The sequence below is a fragment of the Rhea americana genome, unplaced genomic scaffold, assembly GCF_003343005.1.
Source record: "Rhea americana isolate MKP2758 unplaced genomic scaffold, rheAme1 scaffold_119, whole genome shotgun sequence".
NCBI lineage: Eukaryota > Metazoa > Chordata > Aves > Rheiformes > Rheidae > Rhea > Rhea americana.
In genome coordinates, this window is record NW_028185250.1 from 1826873 (window position 1) to 1852826 (window position 25954).

The 25954-nt window shown below is 36.7% G+C and overlaps 1 protein-coding gene across 2 annotated transcripts in view; it reads right to left on the minus strand.

The window, feature by feature from the left end:
* Positions 1 to 25954, minus strand: part of BTBD9 (BTB domain containing 9) — a 139361-nt gene that overhangs the window by 53479 nt on the left and 59928 nt on the right. For both annotated transcript variants that reach the window (XM_085320617.1, XM_085320606.1), the window contains one exon: positions 4843 to 4952. In XM_085320617.1, the coding sequence (XP_085176743.1) occupies positions 4843 to 4952 (110 nt within the window). The remainder of the gene's footprint in view (positions 1 to 4842; positions 4953 to 25954) is intronic.

The following is a 25954-nucleotide window of genomic DNA, read 5'->3' on the forward strand; positions in this document are numbered from 1 at the left end:
TCAAGTGGAATAGATCTAATGAAAATTAAAAATAATTACTCTTAAATATCCCAAAACAAATACCTCAGTGGTCTGATCTCCTTGGAATGAGATTTCAAATGACAAATTCCTTGGATATTATCTTTAACGTTGCTTTGGTAAAATCACAGAATCACAGAGTCTTTCTGAAAGGGTGATGTGGCCTTCAATGGTTGACCAACATTTCATTTCCTTAATAAAACAGGTTCTAGAAGCAATAGTTGTGTATTTGCTCTTGTCTAGATCATACTATGTAAACTATGTACCTCGTATTGCTTTTCAAGTGTTGAGAATGGAAGCTTTTATGCTCAAAAAACAATTACAGCACTTTCATTTACTGTGTGGAAGTTTTCCAGCTGCTTTCCAGTTCCCTCTACACTACCCTGTGACTGGAGAGAGACAGACATTCAAAGCCTTCACTAGAACAGTAAGATAAATCTGTGCCAGCTGCCCCAATGACAGTCACAGAACTTTCACAGACGTGGAACTGGGCCAGCTTGCTTGATCAAGAGCGCCAGACAATGTGCTGCTTAACATTAACGATTACAGCTATGTAACACCACCCTAAAGGAACATAAGGTCATTTTGCTGGATCAAAGTTGCTAAAAATACTTTTTAAGGCGTAACATTGATAGCCTTAAAATCTGATGGAGTAGCCACTGAGCCCCTGCACCATTTCACATCTGGACTTCCCTCAAGTAGTCCCAAAATCTTTTCATTTGTCCCTTTCTTACTATAAACTCCGCAAGATCATGCACCCAACTGTTGCTGCCTCACTTACAATCAGAAGTTGGTTCTTCCTCTTTTAATCTACTGATTGCATTGACTCCTATCCCTTCAATACAAGAAGTTCAACAGACCCCTTTCTTTGCTTGTTGTAGATCACTTCAAGAGACTTGCATGTACAACAGCTTGATTCATCCACGCTGGAAAACCGTATGGTTCCACTGACCACCACACATCAGTGTCTACCATGATTGATATTGAATGCTTACCACCATGTAGTGCAAATCCTATTCACCATGACTCCCAATGGATTTTGGTGGAGGAAGTGGATTTCCTTGGATTCTAGAGGAAAGCACGTATGCAAGGACCATTACAGGGAACTCAAAGAACAGCACTATGTGCTGTGCCCTCTTCACACAAAATCTACCAGTGTGTACAATTCAGTACCCCTAGAGACCACCTGGGCTCTACTGCCCATTTCTACAGATATTTTCATAGCCATTATCAAAGAGCTTGTCAGGCTTCTCAGAATCCCATGATATATTCTGTAATATGGAAGTGTATGAAGCATGTTACGAACAGAGCCCCTCTTAAGGCCAGAGTACTCAGAATGAGTTTTTGAGCAAAATAAATAACTATAGGCTTGTTCTGTCACGAAAAAGAGATACAAAGTGACTATGGCCATCAGTAATCAGTGGCTCTAGAAAGCAAGCAATGCATGTAGTAACAGCTTATTGCTTTAAAAACATCAAATGTACAATGTCACAGCATATCAAGTGGTGGTCAGTGATTTAATCCAACCATCTGCCAGAGCATCCCTCAAGAATATGAGGAAATACTGCAGCAAGCTGTAGCTGTCATTTAAGCTTTTTACATCTAGCCTTTTGCTATGTCCTTCTGCATGTTCTTCTCAGCATCCTATGGAGAATGACTGATGTGTGCATGCCACTACGGAACACTAGTCAACCTGAGTCGTGACAGACCTAGCCCTAAATCTTGTTTTAAGGTGGCTATTTGACAGCTACTCAAACAACAAATGAAGGGATCCTAGTGCTGACTGGGGATCCTAGTGGATGACTTCTGGGTATATAGGATGGAAAATGTTGCCAACAATCAAGGGTATCACAGTTATTTTGAAATGCTCAGCTTTATGGTTGTACTGACCAACTGATGGGAATATGCCTGGGTATAAAAAGTGGAAAATACCATCATCACTGGCCACATCAGATCAATAGAAATATGACTGCTTCCACCCTATAAAACATCCATGATGCTTTGTATCACTGTCCAGGAATGCTGCTCCAAACTATGCAGACATAGGAGCTTTACAAGGCCCAGGCATGAGAAACTGTTCTGTGGACAAGCTCTTATATTGCCAGAGGAGCCCCAGGAGTGAAGACAGCTATAACCTCAGCATGCATGCAGCTAATGATGATCTCCAGAGGTCCCTTCCAACCCTACTGATTCTAATGAGAGCCAAAAATATTCCCAACAGCATATATGTTGTCCTACATCAGCTTGTCGAATGTTGATTTTGTAATCCAGAACTGACTGACACAAGAATGGTGCAAGTCAACAAATGCCCTTTCAAACACTGTATTGATCTCTCCTCAGAGTTCAGCGAGCTTTACCTAGTAAAGGGCTGAACCCAGTACATATTTTCACAAACACTCTAATTTTCATCCTTTACTGGCTTGAAACTCTATTTCCACTGCCAATATTCCCAGATTTGCACATGATACTCTGCCTCTACTCATTAGTTTCTCTGGACCTTTTAATTACAAACACTGCACATCCAATTCTGCTTGTAACTTAGGAGGGGAATCTGTTCTCAAAAGGGAACAGTTTTCTTTATACTAGGGCTTTGCATGCACCTGCATTGCCATTTGCAAGGCTGGTAGCACATTCTCATCTCTGCTGCTAATAAGTGAAAGAAAAAATAAAGTTAAGAGAAAATGATATAGTACTCTGTAGTGCTGAGCGGCAAAAAGCATTCTACTGTTAGGGATAGAAGCCATTTCAGTAAGGGTGGCAGCTGAAATTGAAAACATATTGGAGGTATGCCTATAAATACCTTTAACAGATGAAGGCACAAGTGGCAGGGAGCACTGAAATATGAAACAGTAGGTCATATACCTGTGGCACATGTTAGCAAAAATACCAAAAAGTACCATACCTTTAAATCAATAGAAATTTGATCATGGTATCCACATGTACGTGAACAAGAGATCAAGCAACACACTGATCTGGTTCTAATAATCATAGTCTAAATGGTCTAAGTATTTATAATATACCACCAATACTGAAAAATGGTGGTTAATCCTGTTGTTCCAACAAAGTACAGATACAACTCTGCAACTAGACCAAAAACAATTTCACGAACTGATACATTTTAATAAAGTCACCTAAAGTCTCCATCTCCTAGATTAATTTGAAAGAAATTATTTTAATTCGGAACCCACTGACATGAAACTTTTTAAAAAATTGAACAGTTCGCCTTGCCAAAAAGCTCACTAAAAAACCAAAAATTTCATCAAGTTTCTAAAGCACAAGTAAATTATGATGTACACACACTTCCACTAGTGTACATGGACTCACTACCCTGACCAACTGTTTTTGACAAAATCATCTTTGGGCCCTAAATGGAATACTTATGGAATGGAAGTTACTCTAGGCAAATCAAAGTTGCTCTAAGCAAATGAAGCTTTTATAAATTTATAGCTGGAGGTGCTAAATATGAAATTTACCTCAAAAATTTCTTCAAGCTTTGAGTATTTTATTTCTCTGCTAATTATTTTACTGAAGTTTTCTTTAAACATAGTTCTTCCTTACTGTTTATTGTACTTTCTTGTCAAGAACAGCTGCAAAAGTACTTGCAAACTTGGAACAGAGAGAAAAATTTCTATTTGCATTATGAGACATCTTGTACACTTTGAGGCCATACGATATAAAAATCAGTAATATAAAGTGTGACTCATCAGTCTATTTATTTATTCCATGATTCTAAAAAGACATCATGAAATTCCACAGCAAAGCCCAGAGATTAAGTATATCAGTGTGATTTCTTTACATAATGCATGGAGAAAGGACTGAAAGAATTTGGGCTAGTTTTTCCACAGATATTCATATATTGTTGCTTTCATAGAAGAAACTTAAAAGGAATGTGTTTTATAAAAATCTTCTCTCTGATTGTAGCTTATTTTTAAAACTGTTTTAACTTCCATCTATCTTAGGCATAGACTTAAATTTTAAAGTCTGGACCTAGACAACTGTTGAAGATGCACAAAATTATTTTCCCAACGAATTTCAGGATCTTTCTCACATTAGCTTAACTGAAGAAAGGACTGAGATCATCCTAACAGGATTAAGAAATCCATATTAAATCTTACTTTGACATAGTTTATAATTCAGTACTGTTAGTCTGTTTAGGATTTCTACCTTGAATAATGCAGTATCACGTAGAGGTACCTAAAATAGTTCTATACAAGCTAGCTGTGGCACCAGAAATAACAGAGCTCTATGACTGTGGTGTTGTGAGAATAACAGTAGCCAATGTAATGTTCCTCCATAGCTAAATTTGTCAATGACTCTTTGGGAAAAAATCAACACACTACAATTTACTTCCAGCAACTGAAATTGGGCTTTGTAAGAGGCCCTAAATGCCCTGATCCATCTTCACTGCAATAAATAGCACCAGTTACTCTATTACACTTGCAAAATTCAGGCTAATCTAGCTGCAGGTAAAAGCAACTATACTATGAAATGCAAAGAAAAAAAAATCTGATTAGCAACACAGAGTGATTAAATTACCAGCATCTTTGTCATCAGAAGTTAATTTAATTTGGACTTTAGTATTCTTGTATCATCATTTAATTTATCCACAGAACTAGAATTTCAAAGCGGCCACAAGGACAAACCAGCTAACTCTAAGCTTACAATATCATTTAACTCAAGTTAGAGATCCTGTGTGGAAGCAGAAGTACACCAAGATTTGTTGCAATTTGTAAATGTATTGCAGTGGTGGCCAGTTTTAAAAGCAGAACTGTTCACAGCAATTCACAGATACTCATGTAAAAGGAAAATGATTGTATCTCTTACCTATCAGACCTTTCTCAAGAGTAAAGGTTTTGTTGGTAAACATGCATTCAAATGCCACAATATGGAAAACTTTGTTCACTGTGTTGTGAGTTCCAACAATTCGGATATACCTATGGAAAAAAGATAAGAAGCAGAAGTTAAGTATGACAAAATTCCATGCACCAAAGTACAAACGATTGAGTGAGACTGTATTGTGTAGAACGGAGTAATTGTATTAAAAAAAAAAAAAAAAATACAACTACCACAGCAAAACTTACACTCCACTGGACCCAGCATCCTGAACGGATGCATGAGAAAAATAGTAAATTTAAGAGCTGTGAAATTTATCATAATCTTTCAAAACTTTAACTTGATGAGAAAAGCAAAATGAGGGACCTTCCAGCTCAGAAATGGACTGTTAGTGCAAATGCATGCTCACAATACAAATACATTTGGAAGTTGCAAATGGCTTCCTGAATCTACTTGTAACTATGAAGCCTTTAAGGAAAAAAAAAAAAATCTCACTGCTAGCTACCTCCAACCACTAACAAGGATTTTGTACATCCAATACGAACCCAATAAATCAATATCTTCCCTGCAGAAGCCATAAATTGTTTTTCTTTTAATATGACCCTGTTTCTAATTCCACATTAAAATACTAACCCTGGATGAACAAGATGTCTGACTTTGTTGCTGTATCTCTTCTTAACAATAAAAATCTTAAAATTCAAATGTTGCTAAGCAAAGCTACCTCTAGGTTTTCTTCCTGGTTGTATAGCTTGAATTTTTAAACTCTATAGTGCAAAATCAAATAAAGCCACTCTTGAACATTGAGAATTATTCACCCGTTGTATTACCTTGGAAGCTTCACCCTCTAATACATACAGTCAGGAACCTGGACTCAGTCTGCTCCTCTCATTTTTTTGAAGACACCTGACAGTTCTCACTATAAATTTTGAAAAATTCTAAATGGAATATTGTACATTGTTTCAATAAAGCTAAACAACATGGAAAACTACCTTGAACAAATAACATTACCCCAGATGATGAGTTACCTATACTGCAGAAAGCTGTGTATTAAATTATTTCAGTAAAAAAAACCAGAATGTATGAATCTTAAGCAATATCCCTTTTACGTTATATAAAGCAACCTTTCATCTATGTAGTATAATTATAGTTTTAACATAATGGCTATTCAGTAATGCAATAATTTTGTCTTACATTCTTCATCATATGCTGTTAAAAAAAAAAAAAATCTGTATTTAATCACCAAACCTAGAAATTATCTTGGAGCACTTTTAAGTCCATGAGGCTGGCATACTTAAGAGTATTTCTCAAGTATTCCTCATTTACAGAAACAGGTATTCACACAGCATATGCTACCTCACTGTTAGTTAATCTGCAGTGGGGCAAAATGCAGATATTCTGCATTTTGACCAGATTACTCACATTGGTTGACAGTATCCACCAAAACTAAAGCTGTATTTGATGCCATAAATTTTAATGGAAAAATGTGACTGTTCTTGTTTGTTTTTTTGTTTTGTTTTGTTTAAATCAGTAGGAAAAATAGCTCACTAGAAAAGATGCAGCTATACTAACATGATACTGCTTTTTGGTTCTGCTTAGCAGTGAATCAATGCACAAGATCTTTTGAGGTTACTAATGAGCCTAAGGGATAAACACCTACGAATTGCGCGGCGTAACACCTAAGAGCTGGCTTGAGTACTCGAAATAATGAGGTACCACCTACAGAGACAAGCAGGACAAGTGGGCTGTGTGCAGTGGTCTACAGCAAAGCAAACCTGGAAGAACATGCGTAGGTTAGATGCATGTTTGAAAAAATTCTGTCCTTTCCTCCTTGCAGGCTAGGGTGACACTTCCATCAACTTCAGACTCCAATGCTGGGACCCTTTCCAAGGAATACTGGTGCTGATAATCCTTCTTTACACAATATTGTGTTCTTTAAAAGAGTTGTCCAGAAAGATTCAAATTCAACTCTTCTTTTTAATGAGGCTTCAAACCTGCGAGAAAAGTCCCTACACCAATGAGACAGGCTATCCTGCAGCAGGGCATTCTCCACCACTATATTGCTTGCAGGTTTGAGGCCACTTGATCAATCACAGAGAGGTATCTAACCATTCCTCATTCAGGAAGCGTATTTCATACCCTATGCACTAACGGAGGTATAGGTTGAATGCGCTTGCCTCTCTCCCCCTGCCCTGGCTGCTGCTATGAAGTGACTGTACCACAAGGCAACATCATGAGTTCAAAGGATACTCGGTCAAGACTGCAGGAGTGAACCAGGAGCAAGTCAGTGGTCCCTTATCTCTCAGAATCTCACCTAGCAAGTTTAACCGTCTATTTAACATTTGCTTGTATTTATATATTTAAAAAATAAAGTCTACAAGAAAATAAATGAAGTTTGGTTAGCTTAGTATTTTCTTCCTGTCAATGCTGATATTTTGCACGCAACTATAGGAATACAAAAATGACAAGTTGTGGGACTGGATGGGCTGGGATGAGTAACGTCTCCATTTTCTGTACCCACCATATGCTCTGAACAACAGATCAACCCACATAGAAATAAACTAAACCTTTTAACTGCACAATAAACCATTTGATGCAATATTGATTCTTTTCAATACTTAAAAGGTCGGATTTTGCATGGCTTTGCAATTACTTTTCAGCGAGTTTATTAATTAGCTTAGACTGCCGCACCGAGTCATTCCCCTGCAAGCTCGCGCATTCGGCAAGCACGTCGCTAACTAGTGGCCCCGAATGGGCTGCCATGCATCACCACAAAATGGACGGGGGAAAGCTGTGGAGAGCCCCAACCCTCAGCAAGCCAAAAGCTCCAGGGCACCGCGTGGGTGGTGGTGGTGCGGTGGAAGCTTGGGCAAACCTGACTTGGTCCGAGACACGGCAGAGATGAAGCATTAACTGCCTAACCAAAACTTTAATGCCAAACCGTGAATTTGAACTGTATCGTTCACTGAGAAAGAACCAAAGTGGACACAAGCGAGGAGGGCAGACCCAAAAGCACGACAGGCAGTTTTACCAGCGACATAAGAAACTGTTCATCTCCCTGGTGGGAACAAAGAAGCTTTATGCAGCACAAAATTTTCTATAAATCTTTCTGTTAGGTGAGAGCAGAAAAACTCCAATTCTAGACCAGCTCCTCCGTCAGCTGGCTTTATGGGCAACTCATAGATGTCGGGGTGAGAGGAAGACAAAACCAACATAGAGTCATGCTTCAAAAAAGAAAAGAAAACCTTGCTCACTTCGCAGGAGGTCCAAAAGTACTTCACTGGCAGGCAAACAGGCCTGTAACCCCTTTAGAAAACATTTTATTTTGGTTTCTGGTCCTTTGGGGGAATAATGGATACAGACAGTATTTAAGCACCATAGGAGTTTCATCAACATGCCACAGGCTCTTCTAGTAACAGCTGGCAGTGCTACGCTTGGCCCAGAGATTCCTGCGACAGGAATAGCACATTAACCTGTACTATTCCTTCTTGTTATTTATTTTATTTGCACTAACAAGAATATTATTGTCTTCAATTAGAGGGGCACAGCGAGTTCTACTGGAACTTGGCAGAATCTTAAACTACTAAAATCTGAATGAACTGTCTGGATGGATTACTTAGGCAGCCACACTGCAACACTTTCATTCATTCATTCCCCCATGTTTCCCGCAGAGCAATTCTTCACCTTTACATGAAACTCCTACTTGCATATTCTGTTGTGGCTACAAATATTCATATCATATTCCTGAATGACTACATTATGCTATTCTTCTGCTGTTTCTGTTTGTACAGCTGTCAGATTTAATTCAGCTAACAGCTGCTGGTGGGGATGCCACTGATTCAAATGTGGATACCCAGGAGAACTCCTAATATCGCAGCTCAGTTGGCTCAGAAGAGTACCCGGGACATATGTGCCAAAGCATAAAAATGTACATACTCTCTGATCATTATTAATTCTTCTTATAGTAGCACCAGTAAAATATAGACAAACCCTGGAATGTTTTAAGCATAGATTCTAATCCTTTAAGAATATTGAGACAGAAGACTAGAGTAAAGAGAGGTAAGGAAATTAACAGGTATTTTGCACTGATATCCCAACTAACTTGCTACCAGTGCAACCCAGAACAGCACAAGGGAACTAAAATAAAGAACTAAATGCAGTAGGTGCAAAGCTTGCTCTCAAGAACTTTGCATTTTCTTTTCCATTCATGGAGCATTTTATGAGATGTCAGTGCTAGCACTACTTACTTCATATATTCCATAATCACTTAGAAACCACGACCATTCAAATTCTGATCACCACCACCACAGTGATGTATGAGTTACAGCTCAGCAAACAAGGGCATTAGAAGACATCCTGTTTGTCTTTCAGTGAGAAAGGGAACAGTGCCATTCACAGCCATCTAAACCACATTTACTAACAGCTCAGTCAAACACACAATCCCTCAGACTGGAACAGCTGAATCAACAGAGTCCTGGCAGAAGAATAAAAAAGGCAAAGAGGAAGAGAAAAGCCTTGCGAGAATAAACTAGTGTGCAAAAGCAGTATGCATATCATACCTTAAAAAAAAAGAACTAAAAAAAAGTGAAAAGGCTTTCAGTCTTGTGACAAGTGACAGTTTCTTGTCTTTGTGCAGGAAAAGATCTCCTAAAGTCTATTTTATACAAATGGGAAACCCAGTCACTTTTGTTTGGATATGGCTAGAAAACAGATGCAAAATATTGCTGGCTCAAAGTATAATTTGCCAAGCAAATAATTTTGAAATGCTGAAACCTGAGGTAATTCATTATCTTATGCTGAGTTTGCCTTATTTAAACATTTATGATAAAGCAGTTAGTATTAATATTCAAGTTGTATAGCTGTGAAGCAAGGATGGCTTTGTTGGTTCCTTGATTTAAGATCCTTATGTTATTAACAAAATCTTGTTTTATTAAAACCATATCTAGTGATTTACAGGTGTAGGTGCTAACAGCAAAGATCTAAGTTATAAGAAATAACAATTTAAAATCTTTAATAGTGGAGAATTTAGGCTTGTAGGAATAGAACTCCTAAAACATCACAACTAATGCCCTATTTCAAACCAGCAGAATATCAGTATAGCCTCTGCAACTTGATATTGCTTGATATTTAATATCAAGCAGTAGCACCACATTAAAATATACCAATCTACCTAAAACCATAAAGGATCAGCTATAAGAGTTAAGTATACATACGCTTTCACTTAAGTGTTTGTGACTAAAAGTCAAAAACTGAATCAATCTCATTCTACAAAGTGAAAATGCAACTCCTTGACCAGAGCCCCAGCATGCAAACCTAGCTGAAGAGAGATGGTATTCATCTCTGTGTTGATCAACACCATCAACAGCTGAGTCCTGATCCTGAATGACCTTTGAGGAAACACCAAATTTAGGGAAAACAAAGAGCAGAATAATAATAATAATAATAATAATTATAGGAACAGCACATAAGCCAAAGAATTAGTTAAACTGTAACTATAGCTTTGTATTCTGTCTAAATGAGAGAGGTCAGAGACACAGATGACTGAGGCATTTTCAGGATGATCTCTTAAAAAACGTTAAAAACAGTTTATAGGGAAATCATATTCCAAATGAGCAACTTCACTGTACTTGTCTACTTCACTGATGACAGCTTAAGTTGGGCACTAATTTCATTCAACAGGACGCTCTAGACCAAGACAAAGTGACACCTTTCTGAGAATTATGCCTTGAGACATTATTCAGAAGACAATTTTGCAGATTGTTCATTCAGGGGCAAATGTGTTATGCAAGCATTCAAGGTATTCTTTCAAATCGGTAATTACGCTGCTTACTTTATATGATTAAGTCTCACTGCGGTTTCCTCACGTCTAAATTGCCTGTACGATGAAGCCACTGAATGAATGGAAAACCACCAACAAAAGAAGAGTTCTGACTCTCTCAACTGCCTTTTTTGTCATAGGCTTATATCACAAATGTTAAGAATATCTGATTCATTTTTACTTAGATATAAACTTTTTTTGCCAAAGTTACAGGAGATCGTGTCCTTCAGTGACTTCTGGATCAAGAAATAAGCTGAGGTCTGGATAAGCTATGTAGTCATTCACAGTAGAAACTCAAAGTTTCTGAAAGCCTACAGAGGCTGGTGGTGGTCAAAAACCTCCTTAGTAAATTATTTTCTGCATTTGTTGACTTCACTGAAATATTGTTACACACATGTAAATTCAGTAAAGTTTTTTAAAAGCAGTTAAAAAACAGAATTAATATGCCACAATACTTGGATACATTGATATAATTGCTCCTCTTAAAGGATTTCCTCTTTTAAGCTCTAACTGTTTCTTCTTAACTTAATGAAAGTGTGTAGCACCTGTTCTACTCCTGGTGCCACAGAGCTTAACCGAACTCTTACATATGATCATTCCTTATGAGCATTTTAGAAATGATTTAGTAAAGAAATAAAAATAGAAATAGAAATACAAATCAGACACTATAAAAAGCAGCAGAAGTCTCACTAGAAATTAAATGTTTTTCAGATTGGCATAGCAAACTTTTGATATGATCTAGATCAGTGAAAATATCAATTAATTATTTCTAGAATCATGAAGTTGTGCTTTATAAGAAAAATCTGACATAATATCAATTAGCAAAATCACCCGCTACACATATTTACAGTTGCTACCTTAATTAATCAGCATCTCTAATCTGCATTCTTAATGTAATGTCATGTAATCTTACATTCTCCAGTATATTCAAGAACTGTTAATGAATGCAGGTTTGAACTGAGCAGTAAAACAAATGATAAAATGAGTATATTATTCATGGGACTGTTCACCAGACAAGGGCAGTGCAGCAGATTCAACCTTGTAAGCTTCACAGGTCTAGTCATTTTTAAATCAAATTGTATTTTACTGGAAATAATAAAGATTACAAGTAACCTGTACCAAACAGTCCCATATAGTTTGGCAGCAGTAAGACAGCAGAAAAGAAGTACTATAAATTCCAATATATGAATATAGACACTAAAATCACCAGAAACCCATGTTCCTGCAACAAGACTAGGATTATGTTTATTTTAAAGTATTCTTCAGAATACTTGAGAAAGGTAACTACTTTAACATAAGCATTTTTGCTCTTACTACTTTCTCTCTCCTTACACTTTTTTTTCTGGCCATCTGTTCCAACCGTAGAATGGAACCATATTTACCATACAAAACATCACACTTATCTTGCTGTTTTAACAAAGAGCCAGCAGAACTGTTTGAATAATTCAGAACAGGACTTTGCAACATTGCATCAACTCAACTGATCACACTGGGTGGTAGCTCACTGAAAGACTATCATCAGGTTGAGGCACTACACTTGGGTGCCAAAAACCCAAGAAAATTTTACCATTTTGTTAAAACGTAACAACCAATTCTTAGTCTGTACAACATGAAAAAAAACTTGTATTTGAAATATCTATGAACTATGCTACTAAAACCTGTGAGCAGGTCAACAAACCTGCAGAGGAAATATTTACTTAGTTAGAAAGTGAATTCAGGTCTCGTACCTCTTTAGTTGGTGCTTTAATCAGAATATTACAGTTCATTTCACACTCAGCATATCTAAAAAATAATAAGCTGTTTCATATCTACTGCTACAAATCCTAAAATCAATTCAAAGGTAATGGAAGAACAGAATAAACAGCAACCATCAAAATAAGAAAGACATTTTTTAACTAGATTTCTTCTATTTTGTATTTAATAAAAAGAGTTCTCTCCTCTTTCCAAAATTTACTAAATATGAAGTGAACTGCAGATACGTTTTTCTGGGTGATATTTATCCATCAAAATAAAAACGCCATGAAGTTGCATTCTGCTGAAACATACTTTAATAAAATGATAAAAATCTATACATTTCTGGAAATCAGTTTGGTTTTGTCCATCTCTGTGGCTGAAACCTTATCTTTAAACTAACCATATTCGGCCCTGGAATATGATTTTGTTGTTGACAGTTCAAATGAAGCAAGAGCGAGTATCTTTACTGATAGATGCAATAAACCTAAGGTGAAATAAATTAAAATTTTGCATGTAATCCTACATTAATGTTACTCTTATCAAGCATTTACTGAAAAGCTTCCATGATTTCTGTAAATAGATGCTGCTTAATCCATACAACACCATCTGGTGTCAGAAATACCTAGGAAATAGAGTTAAAGGAAGGAATTACCTCCCATTTTGTTTCAAGACATCAACACCACACTTCCACAGGAAAACCGAGAACTAGGACATATTTATGTTCAAACAATCTTTCATTAAGATTCCAAGAAAACTACAGAGTTATAGATTGTCCAACATCATCTCTATCACTGGGGGAAGAAAGAGTTCTCTTTGGGGGAAACCCAGTCATCTGTTATTTATACAGTGCCTTTAGGTCACCACAATTTAACAGGACACGAACAACATAATATACTCACGCTGCATTGCGGTCAAGGGCGCTACCACTGCCAACACTTCTAAGGAGAGAATTTTACAAGAGTCCTGATCACCGATAAAGAGAATCATATCACATATTTGTATACAATCTACCTTGAGCTTCCTGAGTAAGACATATTTCAAATGCTTATTAATAGACCCCACAGAACATTGAAAGAACATGAAAACATCAGTACTGTACACAAATATTTCTAACAGCTGCAGGATGACTGTAGATTCTGCACTGAAATGAGTTTTGTGGTCATGGAAAAAAAGCTAGAGTAATTGCTTTTTTTAGTATAAGCAATGAATGCTCTGGGTAACCCTGTTTGAGCAGGGAGGTTGGACTAGATGATCTCCAGAGGTCCCTTCCAACCTTACTGATTCTATGATTCTAATTTCAGACAAAAAGAAATGATCTGACACAGATAAAGACAAGAGTTCTGTTAAATATTTTGTTAAAAAAATGTAACAGATTACCAAGTACAATCAAATTAAAAATACAATGCAGTGTAAAATCTGTCAGGGAAAAATTATTAAAAGTAATGTCTAACTACTGCTCACTGCTAGAAACTGTTTTAAAATCAATTTTCAAAGAAAGATTGTATCATTGTCTTTTGAAGGAAGCTAGAACAGAAGTAGAACAGAAATAGAATCCTTCCTTTCAGGTAGATAAGTATTTATTGCTAAGATGATGCTGTTTCTAAATTCCTGAACTAGACAAGTTTAAACGTGGGGAAATGGGAGGGTTGAAGGGGGAGGAAGTTTGAAGAAAAGTAGACATTTGTCTCACATTATTTACTTGGGAATCAAACAGAGCTTAGTCTGGATACCTATCTTGAAGATAGAATAGCACTCAAATATCACCTTCTAAGGTATACATTAAGTAGTGTCAGAAATTTCATCAACAGTTTCAGAAAAGTAAAATAAAATCACTGTGTATAAAAATTGTATTGAAAAATGTTAAGCTGCAAGTTGAAGGAGTTGGAGCTAAATTATGGTAAAATGAAATCTGCTTAAATAATTTTAATGAGCTACCTAGGATTCTATTACATAATAAACTCTTCCTCTTCTCCATAATGCTCTGCTTTGTTCAGTCAAAAGACCAGTAGTACTCAGAAAGAACAAGACTTGGTCCCAGGTTAACGCCATCACTGAAAGTCTTTCCACTGATCATGAAGGCACTGAATTAGGCCCTGATATAAGTAAATCTTCAATATTTCTCATTTTCATTAAACATTATTATGTCCATGACAAAAATCACCCAAATGTAGCTCTAAATACATTTTTTCCTCTACAGATAAAGTATGATGAGATTTTTAAGTTCTCTGATCCATCTAAACTCTTATAACAATATCTCTGCTACCACCTTTTAAACTTGGGTCTCACATCTGTGTTTTCACCTTGACAGCAGCTGGAACAAGAATCTTGCCCATACAACAGATCTTTCACTGAGATCACAGCTGCTAAAACAAAAGTATGGATTTTGTTTTAATAGGAAGTTATTTTCTTTCACTTCTGCCGGCTTCTTAATATTGCTGAATTTACTTAGCTGAAAACTGTTTAAAATATGACACTTCTATGAAGGGAAAATATCATTTTTCATGAATAGAAATTGATGTAAAACCTTTACAATTACAGGTTTTTCAATACTCCCTATCTTGCATAGCAAATGAGATAGCAAAAACAGACTTAGTGATTCAAGATATTAGTTCTAACAATTTTACAATCAGGGATGTCCAAGTGAACATCTGACCAGCCTATCAGAAACCTGCAGTGATGTATGTGTGTTTGAAGAGAAGCGACAAGCTGATGTATTCCGATACTCACTTATACAAAATCCACTCAGGATATCTGATAGCTTTCCCTTGTTATCACCTTGAATTTGGCCTCCCCAAAGTGATTATGATCATACAGAACTCTCCTATTCCAAAAACAATTCAATCATTACAATTAGAATGACTGCCAACCAAAGGCATCAGCTTGTACTATATCTTTTCAAAAACACTTATCCTCTAAATAACATGATTCTTGTCTCAGAAGTGAGACCAGCGCTCAGCAGCAAAGTGTATCTCTAAAAGGAAACCTAAGATATAGGTGTATGAATCTGGGTTCCCTAGACATAACCTTCAACATATCAATCCAATTTACCTGAGTGTGCTGTATTATTTTTTACATCATCCACTTCATTTCATTAAGCTGATAATTTCAACTCAGTACTAGATTGTTTTGATATGCAGCTAAAACAGAAGAAGTCTATGTATTGTATTCTTATATATTAACGTAATGAAAACGTGTTTCAGGAAGCAGCTCTTCCTGGCTGTTCAATGTTTTATTCCTAGCACCGACTGATGTCTGTTATGACTAGAAGGCTGTTATCAGGGTAACACTATCTTTTCTTCCATAACAATAATATTCACAGAATAATGGAATGAATCTCTATTTGGAAACAGAAACAGTCAAAATTATTTATTGCTGCATTTTCATTAACCAAAAGTTTACAGGAAATACAGGACTACAGCTTATTTTTGTCCTTCCCAAAGTGAACCCCTGAAATTCACAACTTACTTTTCTCCTTAAGATGCCTGTCTTCCTTCCTAATCAATGCTGCAATTCACACTTCAGTTTCAGAACTCTTTATATAGCTACTCCTCTCAGCTCATACCCACTTTCCTTAACCATGTAAGCTCACTTAAGCTGAGGTATCTCTAACTGGCCTACTAGATCCTGCAATCATCCTGGAATAGTTGATACATTCAGAGTGAAACTGAGTATGTTCACAATACAACCTCCAAATGTAAGCTGAAATCAATAACTCACCTGTGTACTTTTCACCACAAAGTGTGCAAGAACCCTTCTGCCTCCGTATTTAGCAGTTCCACTTTTATTAAGAAACAGGGTAATCCTGGTATCGATTTATGTAGTGTATGTTCTTCCATCTATATCCTATGCATCTCTTTCACATACGACCACAGAGCTTTCTCAACTTCCAACAACTCCCGATGGCTCAACTGTATTAATCTCAGACTTGGATTTATCATTTTTTCAGATTATTTCATTTTGGTGACATTTCCAGCTGTAATGGTGCATATGTTTTGAGATGTAACACACGACTTCCTGGGCTATTTAAAACGCTTCTCATATTTACCAGTTAACATCTTGCTCTTTATGTTACTACTAAATCTCCTTGCAAATGCCTTATAGTTTTGCATGTAAGTAAACAGCAATCCAGAGTTTCACAACTTCTCCACAGTATTTAACTTCTGGTATGAGATATAGCAAGATTCCAAATTTTGTATTTTACACAAGTAGTTTTTTTTTTTTAATGAAGATTCAAAAATAGTTACATTTACAAAATGCTACACTTCAATTTATTTTAAATTTCCTGAGAAGCTACTGCATTTCACAAATTATTCTACATCTCCACCAGAATTTATTCAAAAGTCAAAATCCCAAACATTCCAATATCCCAAATCAAGTGTCTTTTTTTATTTAGCTATCTTCTTCCTAGTAATACTGAGAGCTCCCCATAAAAAACAAATGAAGATCTTTCCTTGCTGGTGATTTAAAATACAGTTACAGAATTTCCAAATTATGAAACGACTATTATATAGTACAATTCAAAGCAGCTCTTTCTTTTCTTTAGTCTTCTTGGTCTTTCTAATTTCTTCAGAGTTCCCTGAACAAAACTGAACTCCTCCTGGTGTCCTCAGAGAAATTAAACTCTTCTACCCTTATTTTCTGTACCAGTTTTTCCTCAAATTGTGTATCATGGCTGCTTTGGGTTAGGAGAATGTGCAAAGGATTGGATGGGGGAACGAGAAGCAACTGCTATCACTGCTCAAAGGTCTTAATATTATCCAGAAACCACTAATAACTAATAACAGTTCAAATACTCCAGAAAAGAATAGCTAGTGATTCTGCCAGCAGCCAATATATACAGTCAGTTCTTAGTATCTCACCCCCAGAGTCTTAACGTCAACTCAGGAAAGCTTATGAGGATGGATAAACCAAAAAAGTCAACAGTTCCAAAATGTTTGTGAAACACCGTTTATAGAAACATTTTAGACTGGTTTCAGGAAGAAGAGTCCAAGAGCATGCTTCTTTAGCAAACACAATTGAAGCACAGAGAGGTAAATCCATGTTAATTTTAATATCATAATATCATTAGTTTTACAACCTGCATCACAAGTTAAAGCATATACGAGTCTTACAAGAACCCTCAGAATCTAAGCAGCTTAAATGTGCATCTCTGCACCTTATCTGCCGTTATTAATCATGCTAGCCAGATTAAAGCTAAAATGTGTATGCCTAGCTCATGTTACAGTCATGTTTTCATCAAAACAGACATACCAAAGTGGTAGGATTTCTAAACGATCGAAATGCAAAAAAGATCAGCTAGCATATGAAACTTGACAGCTACTCAAAGAATGTAGCTTTTCCTTGAAAACAAGTATGTGCAAATAACATCCAAGATTATTCCTATCAGATTCTCAATCTTTTGAAAGAGTCTGCTTTTAAAGTAATACTTTAAAATATCTTCAAAGTGAAAAAAAATGATAAAATACTCTTCCTTAATAGAAATAAGATACAATTTTACTATACAAGTGGCATCTGTTAACATATTTAGCTTCAAACTTTAAAAGGTTCAACAAAGTTTTGTGAAAAAAGGCCTTTCAGCAGAACTCCCTTTGGTACAATGACCTAACATTTATCTGATTGGAACCCATCTGTTCTGCATCAATCTGTTGCATAAATGGTCAAGAGCTATTACTGTATTTCTTCAGTTCCTTAAGATACAACACTTCTTGTCCTACACAAATGCAGCATCATTTTGAAAATATCTGATGAGGCATGTATTCTCAATGTTCATTTGTAGGAATTTCTAAGATTACTTTTATGATAAATTGCTGATTTTTAAATGGTAAACCTTGTGCATATGCTTTCAGTTCCACACCTACAGTTCCAGTTTTTCACCTCCATTTCAAGGTAACAATATTGTACATACACAAGCACAAATATCATTTACAATGAATAAATAAAATAGGAACGTATTTTATTCATAATTGCAAATGGAAAACATCGTAGTTGCATCTGTACTATGACTCTAGCCATATGTTGTTTTTGTTTTAACAAAAAAAAAATCTTATCTAAAAATGCCTATTCTACATGTAAAACTTCAACCTTGACATGATTCACAATCTCATAAATACTAATCCCAAAGGCCAGAGGCACATTTAAAATAAAATTTGAGGTTAAACCTTTATGACTTTGAAATATTAAAGTATCAGTGGAATCTCCTTCCCTGGAGATATTCAGGGCCTGCCTGGATGCAACCTTGTCTAACATGCTCTAGGTGACCCTGCTTGAGCAGGGAGGTTGGACTAGATGATCTCCAGAGGTCCCTTCCAACCTTACTGCTTCTATGACTGTAAACAGTACATTTTATTTCATGATACACTGTGATACCCTTTCTAGAAAGTGAAATTCCATGCCTGCACTTCAATGAAGTATCTGGACTATAGACAGAAAGAACGTTAGCGAACTAAAGACCGAGGCTGACAACCTGAACCTCTTTGGCCTGGAAATATCAATCTCGCTTCTATAGAAATGTATAGTTTAAAATGACCTGCTATTGAGAGACAGTTCATGGCTAGCTTATCCCATTCCTTTTAAGTCAGAACAATTCCTTGAAATACTGTTTTACTAATTTTCTTTACATTTATGCACAACATTATTGCTAGTGCCAAAAGACAACAACTAAACTTTGGGCCAGTAGATGAGGACAAACAAGCTTTATTCTCTTAATTTTTAATGGATTAGTACTCTTTTGCTCTTCTTCCAGGAGGGAAAAAAAACAGTTTAAGACCTGTTTAATATCACTATTCTCCACTGTAAAGAGAATACACTGTATTATTGGTACACAATATAGGCCTACATTCAACATCCTTACTCTATAATAAATACAGTTTGAAAACTAATATTAAACTATCCCTCTCTCCACAGTGTATGACTATGTAGCCAGCCCAAAAAACTCTACAGCAGCAGAGATTACAATGATGATACATCCTAACAGAGGAGACATTCAGGACACTCTCCCTACATAGGCAACAGAAACGCAACAATTCTAGCAGCAGCCTTAGAAATCCCCACACTCGAGAAGCTCGACAATCACAGTGGTCAACACATCCAAACACAAGGCGAGAGACTGTACCTGACAACTAACTCATGGGGACTCCCAAAGGGGGAACAGTTACGCCAAAAATACAGTGTGCCAAAATATATCATTGCAACACCTCCCATTCTTCTCCTCCGCATTATGGAATGCATTATTATATTTAATGAGGATTACCTAGGCAAACTTTAAATACGTTATATATATTTGTTTACATATTAAGTATATATATATTATATTGTAAAAACCCATGTATTTCTGATGTGTGTGTTACTGTGTGGGGGTGTGTACATATTTAAAATCACTAAAGAAATAGCACAAAGCCACCAGTAACAGCTGGAATGGAGTTTACGAGTTTCAGATTTCAAAATGAAAGTTAATTTTAACCTAGCGCTCGAAGATCCAAGGGAAAATGTTTTAAAAAGACTGCGAGAATAGCATTGTGCAGTTGATCTGCCCAGCAGCAAATGTAAAATAAGGATGCTTACATGATGAACGTTAAAAAGACAGTGTGCAATTGCTGATATAGGGAACTTAGTGTATATTCAGAAAAGGGCTCCTACAGAAAAGAGCTCTTACATAGTGCTTCGACATTTTTGAGGAGAAGGCTGACACTCACAGGAAAGTGGATAACCAGTGAAGTAAAACTATCACAGTTACAAGCACAAATGTTATCTTATTGCATAAATATCATAATTGGATATTATTGTTTTTTATTTTATGCTTTAAAAATATTTTTAAAAGATTTCTGGTTTATCTTTTTTTTGTTTTCGAAATAAAAATGTTTGGACTCAGAATGGATGAATCATATAAAAGGTATCAGCCTCTTCCAAGCAGGAAGGAGGCATAGTATGAACATCCTCCTATTTAATCTAATACTAATACTGCCAGTTAATATCACATTCAATAAATTCATAAGTTAGTACATGAAGTAGTATTTATCTAACACTTGGTGTAAGCTAATTCCAACTTGCCAAATACATTTGTTTTGGCAAGGCTGAAATTCCTTGAAGAAAAACATCCTTCCCTTTAAAAAAAAGTCCACAGAACAGATTTGCCAAAATCTCAAAAACATCATCAATTTAACTCTTAAAATACATGATAAACGTTCTAAACGTACCCCCACTAGACAGGAACTAAACATTCAGCTCTACAGAGAAGGACCTGGGAGTGCTGGTGGATGACAAATTGACTGTGAGCCAGCAATGTGCCCTTGTGGCCAAGAAGGCCAATGGTCTCCTTGGGTGCATTAGGAAGAGGGCTGCCAGCAGGTCAAGGAAGGTGATCCTGCCCCTCTGCTCAGCCCTGGGGAGGCCTCATCTCGAGTACTGCGTCCAGTTCTGGGCTCCCCAGGACAAGAGAGACATGGAGCTACTGGAGAGAGTCCAGCAGAGGGCTACGAAGATGATCAGAGGGCTGGAGCACCTGCCCTATGAGGAACGTCTGCGAGAGCTGGGCCTCTTCAGCCTGGGGAAGAGAAACCTGAGGGGGGATCTTATCAATGTGTACAAGTACCTGAAGGGAGGGTGTCAGGGGAACGAGGCTAAACTCTTTTCAGTTGTCCCGTGTGACAGGACAAGGGGCAATGGGCAGAACTTGAAGCACAGGAAGTTCCACCTGACCATAAGGGGGAATTTCTTCCCTGTGAGAGCGACAGAGCACTGGCACAGGTTGCCCAGAGAGGTTGTGGAGTCTCCTTTTCTGGAGATCTTCAAGGCCCGCCTGGATGCAATCCTGTCTACCATGCTGTAGGTGACCCTGCTTGAGCAGGGGGGTTGGACTAGATGGTCTCCAGAGGTCCCTTCCAACCTTACTGATTCTAAGATTATGACTATTTACTAAGTGTGCATCCCCCCCCACACACACACTGCAAAGAATCATTTTATGAACCTTCGCAGCCTATGAGTTTAATAGCACAGAATATTACAGACAAAAAGGAGGGAAGTGGTTGAAATGACAATATGACATTTGAGAGCAGACTGCCTCCTCCAAATATATACGTTACTTTGTGCAGAAATCTCCAAGCATAAAAGTAGGACTAGAGACTATCAAATTTAAGGACACATGACAATGATCTTGTCATTCCTAATCTCACAAAAAGGGAGCAGGACAATGATTTAATTCTTTTAAACTATCCTGTTTTTTGCCAACCTTAAAACATCAATGTAGCTCTTATTCAATTCAAAGTCTCTGGCTTTTTCTTTCTTTCTTTTTAATCCTCATTCTGCTGAATTTAATTGCCTTGGCAGTGCCAGAACAGTGTCTGATCCTAATAAGTCAGCATTGATTGCCCCATACCAATTGGTTCCCTCATTAAAGAGAAAACGAAGTAAAGAGAGAAGCCAGGTGTGTGCTCACACAGGCTGCTGGACTTCAGCTTCTCTTGCCCTTCTTCTCCCTCATTAACTCGCAACCAATCGATCAGGAACCTGCTCAGACCCACAAAAACTATTCATCACTTCTGACATGCAATGGTTTTAACAGGACACTAACTTAAAGAATATTTGGGGTATCTATCTTTACAGTCTGTTCCCTTCATACACTTTTTAGGCTGATGTCCAAGAGAAAGGAAAATCAAAGTGTTACACTCTTTATGAAGTTCTGGGCTAAACCTTGTACAGAATTAAAAATATATCTCCATTAGTTATTTGCCCAAGACAAAATCTTTACTAATTTTACATGTTCTTTATTGTGTTAAACTCTTAATATGGCAAGAGACCTTAACGGGGAGAAAGAACACAGAACAGTCCACTCCTGCCCTCTGCCCCCTTCTCTCTCCCCTTTACTTCTGCAGACTGTGGAATGAATGTTCATCCTAAGGCTTTATGCATCATTTCCACCTACACCTCTACCTTTTTTAATATTAGACTGCTGTTTGTATCACCAGTAATTTCCCATCACGTTCCACACTGTTCCTGGTTTGCCTGTACATTTGCAACAGAAGCCCTTGATCTCTTTTGTCAGAAACACTAACTGTTCAAATTACTCTTAAAATGATTATTCTTGAAATTTTATCTCTACTGGCATTTTTACAAGCTCTTCTTGCTCTAATTAGATACCCACATTTTTTTTCTTCTCCTCCTCCTCCACTTGTAAACTCTACAGAATATGGCTCATCCTTATCCTCTAGTCACTAAAATAGGTTTGTTATTTTCTATTACTATCCATTCGAAATACTGTCTGTTCAAAATATTGCTACCAAGGCAGTTCAGGAGGAAAAGAAACCAAAGAGATAACATAATAAACATATATGAAGAGGGAAAAATACATTAGGAAGGAAGAAAAAAAACTCAAGAACCCAACTCAACAGAGACTGAAGGAAAAAGGAAAGAATAAAGGGAAGGGAGAGCAGACAACAAGCAAAAATTGGGTGAAGAAACACAGGGAAGAGGGGCTGCTTTGATTAGGAAGAAAGATAATTCCAATGAAAGAAAATGACAGTGACTAGTCTCAGAAATACTGAGCAAGAAGGAGGAGAGAGTAGATGGAGTAGATGACAGGATAAATAAAAAGAGAAATGGATTAAAGCAGTTGTAATCAATCTTTTCCATACTAAGACTGGCTCTTTTCACATCAAATTCCATATAATCAAGATCAAAATATCACTGATGCCTACTAAGCAAAGCAGAAGAAAGAACTCAGCTCCTCAGAACCTATTTGCAAAGCCCTGCCTTAGTGAATTTGTGCGACAGAAACAAACATGCATGAGCACAAGAACTAGCATGGGTGCAGGCAGACAGGACCCAAAGCACATCACTTAAGCAAGATAGTCATGTTTGTGATGATATTCTATTGCATATCTGGAAGTCTGCATATACCACTGCGCTTCAGTGGTCCTACTGCTGCACTAAATACGCTGTTACAGGGTAACTCACTCTGCTGTCCAAATTCTAAGTCACGGATATTTTACCCAGGGCTTATCTACCGTGTTCGCAAACCTTACTTTTCCAACAGAAAACAATAGAAAAAAATCTCAGAAAGAAAAGTACCACTGAAACTGAACCTAAACCCAGCCTCTTTACATTTTCAAAGCCTTGTGGGCTTTGGGTGCCTTCTTCACCATGACCCACTGACATGTCAGGGAACAAGCAACAGCAGCTGATGTATGGAAAGAAGCACAGAAGTAGTGCTGATGAACAACTAGGTTTGCATATTACTATCTTGATACACCTGAGGCTTTTCTCCTCCCTACTATGACCTTAGAATGCACAAATCTATTATAAAATGTACTTCAGAGACTGCTTCAAGGAATTATCTGCTTTAACAGGAATGAGAGATATGGAAAATAGTAAGGGGAATGATTATATGACAGGAAAGCCGGAAAAAGTGAACTTTAATTTGTTTTAAAAAGCCTGAATGGTATTCAAGCAACGATAATCTTTCCTCTTCTTGCCCCTGCCACAGGTAAACCAAATGGCTTATCCCCGAGTCCAACCTGAGTCCAATGTTTTGGGGAACAAACACAATACTAAATCCTGTGCAAAACCCAAAACCCTTTAACAACGCATGTTTTAATACCATGCTTTCTTAAACTAGGTCTTTCACATACTTTTTAAAAACAGACATATTTATAAATTGAGTATTTGGGAAAAGTTACAGTGAAAAGTCATTTGCAATTAAATAAAAAAGCCAGTAACTTAAAAAAGAGAGAATGTTTTGCAGAAGTGTGGTTTTAAATAAGATAATTTTATTATGTCTAGAAATGCAAGTTTTTGTACAAGACAATTTCTCAAGATTTTTTTTAAATTTAAAAGACACTATGCAAGGAGTTTCATTTATTTCAAAAAAAGATAGAGAGAAAGGAACCAGCAGAGAACCAGTATGTCACTTTATGGTACCATGAATGGAACGAAAAATTAAAAAAGGTAGCAAAACACAGTGGTATACTCTTTTTATGTGCAAATCTGCACATGAAGAGTGTCATTTCTCTCCAAGTTACATCTACTGTCTCATGAATTAAAAAAAAAAAAAAGGTTCAAATTATTGCTTTAGTATTGACTGAGGTCATGAAACAACATAAAGAATATTAGGTGTTCCACCTGCGATCTGCATAATAGAAACATGATGAGAGTAGTGAAGCCTATTTCAGTTGGGAAAAAAAAGTTTATTCATTTTATTGTATTCATCCTAGAATACTACTACAAGTGTTAATTTTACAATAAAATGAAGTTACTAGGCACAAAGAAATTAACTTGCTAAATTCTTCCTCCTCACTATTTTCCATCATATAATATTTTATTAATTTTCTCTTGCAAAATAAAGATATGAAATGTTTCTTTTCCCTCTCTCTGTGTCTTTGTTATTGGGGAGAGGGGATATGAGGTATAAGAAGAGAGGAAAGGAAGGGAGGAAAAGGATACAGGCAGAGAACTATAGCATGGACTTCATTTTATTTCTGAAATTAGAGTGCATACCCTATAAAGGAAATGTGCTACACCAGACTATTTCCATGTCCTCAGGGACCTTGCTCAATAAATCATAGTTTAGACCCTAAAGGGCTAGATTATCCCACGCATCACTTCCGACTCATGATGCGCAAGCTGACAATCTGAATGCAGAGAAGAGAAGCACCAGATTTTAACAAACAATACTGTATTGACTCTACGGTCATTTTCACGCTGCTTTTAATTGAACTATTAATTTTAAAATCACATATATAATCCAAAAATAGGTGTCCAGGAGTCACAGAAAATAGGCTTAAAAGAATTTAAGAGGTCATTTAGTCCATCCCTTTGTCACAAAGAAAGATCAACCTTCTTTTATAACATTCCAGACAGAAAAGTGCCTAACTCATCGTTAAAATTATCCAATTATGAAGCTTTCACAACCTTCGCAGACAATCTATATTTAGCTATTGTGACAGTTCTTAGTGCCAAATTCAACTTTTCATCACTAGAATTTATGCCTATTACTTCTTGTCTTATTCTTTATGAATATGAAGAATATATTCATCTAGTTTTATAAGAGCTTTTTCTCATCAAGAGTTTTATCATGTCTCCCCTCAGACATCTCCTCTCTGCACCAGGTAATCCCAGATTTTTCCATCTTTTTGTGTAGATCAAACTCTGGTGCTTCTTTATGTTCCCTTCTAGACTCCTCCCACATTTCTTAGAATATGAAACTTTAATTTCCTTAAGTGTCCAAAAGTAGTAGTTCAGATAAAACTAAACTGAATGAATGATGCTGATTGAGTCTTACAAGCTATACTCCTGTTTATATATTCAAATATGGTTGATTTTTTTTCCCCCTATCAGATGCTATGTTAGTCCCAAGCTCAGCATGGCATCCGCTAAAGATTCCAGATCCTTTTTCTGCAGACTTGTTACTTAGCCATTTGTTCCTCATCCTGATTTTGTACATCCTTCTTTCCTGTACAAACTGAGAATCTTGCAACCGCTCTTAAGAAATTGGATTCTATTTATTTCAGACCAAGTCTCCAATTTGTCAAGATCATTTTGAATTCTGTTTTTTTTTTTTTTTTT